General features: G+C 41.1%; 1 protein-coding gene across 1 annotated transcript in view; it reads left to right on the top strand.

Annotated features, from left to right (window-relative positions):
- LOC143288605 (hemocyanin 2-like) overlaps window positions 1–7,500 on the top strand; it is an 86,820-nt gene that overhangs the window by 3,055 nt on the left and 76,265 nt on the right. Inside the window, exons 3-6 of the mRNA XM_076597257.1 lie at window positions 207–313; window positions 2,553–2,768; window positions 4,396–4,599; window positions 6,389–6,678. Coding sequence (XP_076453372.1) covers window positions 207–313; window positions 2,553–2,768; window positions 4,396–4,599; window positions 6,389–6,678 — 817 coding nt within the window. The remainder of the gene's footprint in view (window positions 1–206; window positions 314–2,552; window positions 2,769–4,395; window positions 4,600–6,388; window positions 6,679–7,500) is intronic.

Genomic DNA, 7,500 nt, shown 5'->3' with positions numbered 1-7,500 from the left:
ACAATTCAACAACTACACTTTTCTAAATCGAGACAAAGGGTCCACCGTGACTGCACACTGTATTTTTATTCAACTTCTTTTTATTTCACAGCAGATGCAGTGTGTATCGTAATATATATGTACGGATCAGTCCGTACGTACGCTTTTGACTCATCTCATTGAAACTGAAATCTGAAACTGAAACCAATCATTGCTGTGTGTGACAGGGTCCTTGATTCGGAAGAATGTGGACACGCTGACAGCCAGTGAGATCATGAGGTTCCAGAGTGTTCTTCAGGAACTGGAGAATGACGATTCGAACCACGGATTTCAGGTACTGTCCCACACACACACACACACACACACACACACACACACACACACACACACACACACACACACACACACACACACACACACACACACACACAGTGACTGAAACTGACTGAAACCATTTATTGTCAGATTAACTTTTTGCTGTACTGACATTTGAATAAATATTAACTGAGCAACACAAAGAAAATCTAATTTGAGAAAAAAAATGATATGAATTTAAAAAGAACATATTTAACAAATCAATTTACCAAATTTCATTAATATCACTATCTCAAAAAATGTTTTAAAGCACACACATACTCACATACGTGTATCCCACACCCACTCCCTACATACATCCATGCATGCACACAGACGCCCATTCAAATTCTCCCACTTCATCCCCCTACCCCAAGTACACTTGTATAGTCACAATTTGATTTCATTCCCCCGCTCCAAAGACCACACACACACACACACACACACACACACACCCACCCTCCTCTCCTTCCCTCTCCCGTAGCCCCTCCTCTACCCCGTTCCCAGCCCCCCACCCCACCCCACCCCCGACCCTCCTCCTCCTCGTCCCCCTCACTCTCCCCCCCGAACCACCGTGTATCTGTTAGTCAGCTATCAACCCCGTTGAAAACTAAAGAACGAAGAGGCTGGGATTTGATCAACAATAAAAGGAAGTAACTCTGTCCATTTACAAGGTACACAACTGCAAGTTGATGCTGCTTATACCACTACCGATTCAGCTATCACACAGGTATAGTCTTTCCCAGTTAAATTGCAGTGACGTCCTCGCTCAGTTTCAAGTTCATGTGCTCTTATTCGCAGTCGACATGTTTAGCATTTTTGCAGCTGATCAGGTAAGGTTGTAATATATGTGTTCACAATTTTGCAATAAAGGAGAGCCTTGAAATGGTCCCGTTCTTTGTGCTCTTCCAAATTGAAACATAGTTATCCTGTAGTTTATTAATGACAGAATATTTTAGTTGCTTAATGTTGGGTGTGCCTCGGTTCTCCCACACGTGGGAGAATCCAATTGAAACCAGTATCTTTTTGATAGAATTAAACCATGGAACATATCCCAATGAGTTCATCGATAAGATATCATCATATGCTTGCTTCAAATAGCTATCTTCTTTAGATTCTGTGATGTGCACCCTGAATGATATAACCTGACACTGCGGTTAAAGAAACAGAGAAATGGAGTATCTGCCTAACTCTGTCAGAACTGGTAAGTTGATTACTCTTTTATGTACGCCCAGTTAGCCCCAACAGAATTTGACATGAACGTTTTCTGATGGGCATTTTGTAGAGAGAAAGGCATTAAATTAGTCAAACAACACATAGAGCGTGAAGGAGTATGTCGCAGTTTGATTGAATGGAAACCACACTTCAGCGCCGTAACTGAGAATTAGGGTGACTAAAGTGTCAAACAGTTGCGTCATCACATCCATCTTTACTTCTTTCCCTCGCACACTGCGTTTCAGAGCATGCGCTGCTTTGTTTTCTTGTTCATCTGAGTGGTCTTCAGCAAGGTGAAAATTCCCACTCCTATGAAAAATAACTCCCAAGTATTTGGTTCTATACGCTGTTTCAATGCAGTCATCGGCATATGAAAGGAGCATTGGTATTTTGGGGTCGCTTTTTTGTGTGAAAATAACGACTTCAGTTTTGTCCCTGCTGAATTTAAGCCCCCCCGTGCAGACAATATTCATGTAGCTGGTCTAGTCTGTTTTGCAGTCCTTGTTTTGTTGTCGACTGCATCACAATGTCATCCGCATATAACAGGTAAGGAATTTGAGTCTTGGTTCTTTCGTTAATGCATGCTGAGGTGTCATCTGTTTAGAGTCTCTTGTGTCATTAATTCACTAATGGAAATATTAAATAGCGTGCGACTTATAACATTTCCTTGAAGCACTCCATTTCTAACTGCTATAAAATCTGTAAACCCATTTTTGATATACCACATGCAGTTGAATTTTAGTATATCCCCTTTATAATGTGGAAACATTTTCCATTTATCCTAATTTTTTATGTTTAGTTCCAAAAGAAGTACGTCATGCCATATATCGTCGAATGCTTGATTAAAATCAACAAAACGACCGAAGAGATGCCCATTTCGTTTTGTGTAGTCAATTATCTTTTTTTCCATGATGAATATGTGGTGTGTGTGTGTGTGTGTGTGTGTGTGTGTGTGTGTGTGTGTGTGTGTGTGTGTGCGTGCGCACGCGCGCGCGCGCGTGCAGACTTTGGCAGCGTACCACGGGGAGCCCTCCCAGTGCCACATGAAGGACGGCACGCCCATCGCCTGCTGCATACACGGCGAGGCCACCTTCCCGCACTGGCACAGGGCCTACGTGGTGCAGTTCGAGCAGCTGCTGGTGAAGAAAGGGCTGGCCAACCTGGGCGTGCCTTACTGGGACTGGACAGAGCCCCTCACCTCCCTGCCCGAGCTCGTTGAGGTACGGTCAGTCAATCAGTCATTCAATCAATCATGAATGAATGATCGATCATACCCAGTATGCACGCCCCCGAAAACGGAATATGGCTGCCTGCATGGCGGGATTAAAACGGTCATAGACGTAAAAGCCCACATTAAGTGTTCATACGAGTGAACGTGGGAGCTGCAGCCCAAGAAGGAACAATAAGAAGATCGATCAGTCAGTCAAGCGAGCGATCAATCAAGCAAGCAATCCATAAATACAGTTAATCAGTCATGACTGATCGAGTGATCAATCAATCAAGCAGTCCATCCTAATAGAGTCGATTGATTAGTCAAAATTGATCGATCGATGGATCATTCGAGCGAGCAATCAATGAAGCAATCCCTCCAATGCAGTCAATCAGTCAGTCATGATTAATCGATCGATCAGTCAGTGAAGTGATCAAGCAGTCCACTTAATCCATCCATCCAATCCAACCAGTCAATCAGTCAACCAATCAACCAACCAACCAACCAGCCAGCCAACCAAATCACTTGAATGTCTTCATTTAGAAAAATAAATAAATAACTAGAAAGACACAAGGACATACAGGCCTGGTATGAACAGTGGCAATTTATTCTCGATTCGTCGCTGTTTTTGATTCGTCTGTTCCACACTTACCTCTCACTAAACTGCTGGACGTCTCACCCATTGTTCATTTGTTTAGAGAGCGTTGGAGGTAGATGGCAGAATGGTACAGACGCTCTTCTACCCATACAGTGCCCATGAGGGTGTGGGTTCGAATCCCGCTCTTGCCTTTTTTTTTTTTCTTTTTTTTCCAAGTTTGACTGGAAAATTCAAACTGAGCGTCTAGTCTTTCGGATGAGATGACAAACAGTGTGCAAACTTGGCGCACTGAAAAACAACAACAACAAACAAACAAAAAATAACCTTTAAAAACATGGCAACAAAAGTGTTGCCCTCTGGCAAAATTATGAAGAAGAAATCCACACTCTATGTCCAGAAACAATTTTTGCAAGCACTAAAAGACCTGACTGAGCGGCGTTTGCGGTTTTACTGCTGGTCAGGCATCTGCCTAGCAGATGTGGTGTAGCGCGTATGGGTTTAGTTTGTCCGAACGCAGTCATGACGCCTCTCTTGAGAAACTGAAACTGTTCTTCACTGATCACAGTTCGAGGCCCTGCTTAGTAACACTTTTTTGATGCATGTATTTTGTGGATGTATGAAACTTTGTGTATCTGACTTGTGTACCTCGGCCAAGTGTATTGCTTCGAATTTGTGTTTTTTTCATGATTTTATTCATTCAATGATTAAAAAAAGACCAAAAAAACAACAACAAAAAAACCTACAAGAAACAAAACAAACAAACAAACAAAAAAAAAAAACCCCAAAAAAACAAACAAACCCAACAACAACAACGTAAAAGTATATAAAAACCACTTAATTTCATTGCAATCAAACGACATTAACTCCAGATACACACACACACATACACACACACACACACACACACACACACACACACACACACATATATATATATATATATATATATATATATAAATAAAATTTCAGTACCCTTGTTTTAGTAAATACTGAGGCGTTAACCCAAATGTTTAATTCACTGACCTTCTGCCCCTTGCAGCACCAGATCATCAAGGATCCTCACGGGGGCCCGGGCCAGAGGAACCCGTGGTTCACGGCAGAGATCAACCACAACGACGTGCACGAGTACACTGCACGGGCGGTGGATGAGCGTCTGTTTGAGCACGTGGCTCCTGGAGGCAAAACGAGGCTGTTCAACATGGTCCTGGACGCTCTGGAGCAGGAAGACTACTGCCAGTTCGAGGTTCCCTGTGTCGCTTGATTTTATTTATTAATTCATTTATTTATTTATTTATTTATTTATTTATTTATTCATTCTTTTATTTATTTGTTAGTTTATTTGTTTATGTATTGTCAGTGGTTTCTCCAGTCAATGGGAAACCATTTACAGCTTAGTCTTTTGTGAAGGACTATGACTTTCAAACTAGGAGGCAAAATTGCACTGGCTCTTAGTGCTGCAGTCTTGTGGGCTAGTGTGGCCTTTGCGGAACCATCTCAACGCCGACTGTCCTACAACTCTCTTGGCCGAGAGAGTGGGGATGTACTTGGGCAAGACACTCTCCACTATAATCAAATTCTAGCCCAAATAGTCGGAACAGCAGTTGCCTCCTCTGCTGTTCTGATGGTCATAGTCGGACACGACTGACTGTCATATTATTTGTTTATGTATTCATGTATCTATTCATTCATTTTACTCAGCTCTTTCAAGTCTGGCCTTAAAACCCACCTCTTCACAAGATAACCTCCCTCCCCTACCTCTTCCTTGTCTTCAGTTTCTTCCTCAGGTTTGGAGTTATGCATGCGTGTGAATGACTGGTGCGAAAGCGCATGGATTTGTCTCTGCACAAGATTCAGCGCTATATAAATACTATTATTATTATTATTATTATTATTATTATATTTTATCATTATTTAGTTATTACCGTCTCCTCGTTTCTTTCTGTCTGTCTGTCTAATGGTGTTGTCTGTGTTCGCCTCTGTTTGTTGTGCACCACCCCCACCCCCACCCCACCCCCTGCTTGATTCTCATTGGTTGGGTACGTGTTCTATTTTTTTGCTCTTTTCCCCTATCGGCTGAGTAAAACACACTTTAAGACATAATATTTTTGCTTACTTTACCAAAAACAACAACAACCACAAAAACAACAACAACAAAAAAACAAACAAACATCGATATGTGCTTCCCATAAAAGAAAAAACAACAACAACCAACATCAACACTTTTTTTCTGAATACTTATTTTCTGTGAAGGCCCTCTTATTTTCTTCACTTTTACCCCTTTCATATAATTATTACCACAAGCTACGAAAGAAAATTCGAGGTAATGATTGATTGAATGAATGAATGAATGAATGAATGAACGTCAACAAGCTGTATGTTTACACTCGTCCACGAAAGCAGATTTGTGCAGACAGATGTGTTTCGATGACGATTTCAGGTTTAGATGATGATGATGATGATGATGATGATCATCATCATCATCATTATCATTCTTCTTCTTCTTCTTGTCATCTTTATCATTATTATCATTATCATTATTATTATATGCGAAAGAAAATGCGACGTACTGAATGAATGAAAGAACGTCTACAAGTTAGCCGGACTAAACGTTTACACACATCCATGAAAGCAAGCTTGTGCGGATGTGTTTCGATGACGATGACAGGTTTAAATTCTTCTTCTTCTTCACATTGTTGTTGTTGTTGTTGTTGTTGTTGTTGTTGATGTTGTTGTTATTGTTATCATTACCATCATTATTGTAATTGTTGTTATTGTCATCATTATCATTATCACCATCATCATCATCATTATTTTAGAAAAAATTCTATCTTATTTTTCTTTGAATATTTCTTAAATTTTCTGTTTCTATTACTATTAATACTACTGGTAAAATTATTATCATTCTTCTTCTTCTTCGTATGATTGTTATTATCATTAGCATCATCATTACCACCACCACCACCACCACCACCATCATCATCATCATCATCACCATCATCATCATAACCATCATCACATCATTATTCTCACAGGCTCAGTTCGAAGTGGCCCACAACCACATCCACTACCTGGTCGGAGGACGTCACCACTACTCCATGTCCACGCTGGAGTACACGTCCTATGATCCCATGTTCTTCCTACACCACTCCAACGTGGACCGCCTGTTCGTCATCTGGCAGGAGCTGCAGAAGAAACGTGGAAAGCCGTACGACCATGCCGAATGCAGCGTGGAGCTCTTCAACAAGCCCATGGAGCCCTTCAACAAGGACAGCAACCCCGTCGAGATCACCAAGATGTACAACAAGCCCAAGGACCTGTTCATGTGAGTGCGTGGGACTTTGAGGAGGGAGGAATTTTGTTTGATGTCCCGTCACACATATTTGGTGATTGAAGACATTTTTGTGAAAGTATTTATGAATACATTTGAGTATTATCGGTTAGAATGGGTGGGAGATGTGAAAGAATAGAGGGTTGGGGGGAAACTGGGCAAATGAGGGTGAAATGGGGGTGAAATTTGAAAGAAATTTCTAAATACCATTACAGGAAATTACTTAAAGGATTTTGTAAAAGAGAAGTCGTTAAACTAACAAGCGAAACAACTGATAATGAATGCAAAAAGTCAAAAACATCAACGTTCTCAGTCACTTGTGAAAACACACTTTCGTGTACATAAGGCTTCATCAAGTTACAGTCAAAAATTATATGCTTAATTGTCAGGTTACTAAAGCATATACACTTGACATTGGAACAATACTTGGTCCGTAATGAATTTGAAAATAGTCTGACAGCTAAACTTAGAACTGGTCTGCGAATCGGACCAAAGTCTAAGAGAGTCAGCTGACGAGGTTTTAGACTTGAATTCAAGCACCTATCTGTATGATTCTTTGCTCCCCTTTGAGTTTGGAGTTTGGATGGGAGTTTGGAGTATTGTTTGTTTGTTTGTTGTTGTTCGGAATCGGAATGAAGAATTGGAATTAGAATAAGTCTGTTGTTGTTGTTGTTTGTGGTGATGGTGGTAGTGGGTATTGTGTGTGTGTGTGTGTGTGTGTGTGTGTGTGTGTGTGTGTGTGTGTGTGTGTGTGTGTGTGTGTGTGTGTGATGTTCAGGTGAGGAGTGGTGTGGAGTGGGCGTGGTGGTGTTGTTC

The sequence above is a fragment of the Babylonia areolata genome, chromosome 12, assembly GCF_041734735.1.
Source record: "Babylonia areolata isolate BAREFJ2019XMU chromosome 12, ASM4173473v1, whole genome shotgun sequence".
Taxonomy (NCBI): Eukaryota; Metazoa; Mollusca; class Gastropoda; order Neogastropoda; family Buccinidae; genus Babylonia; species Babylonia areolata.
The sequence above is the reverse complement of the archived record's forward strand: the minus strand, read 5'-3'. Positions and strand labels throughout refer to the sequence as shown.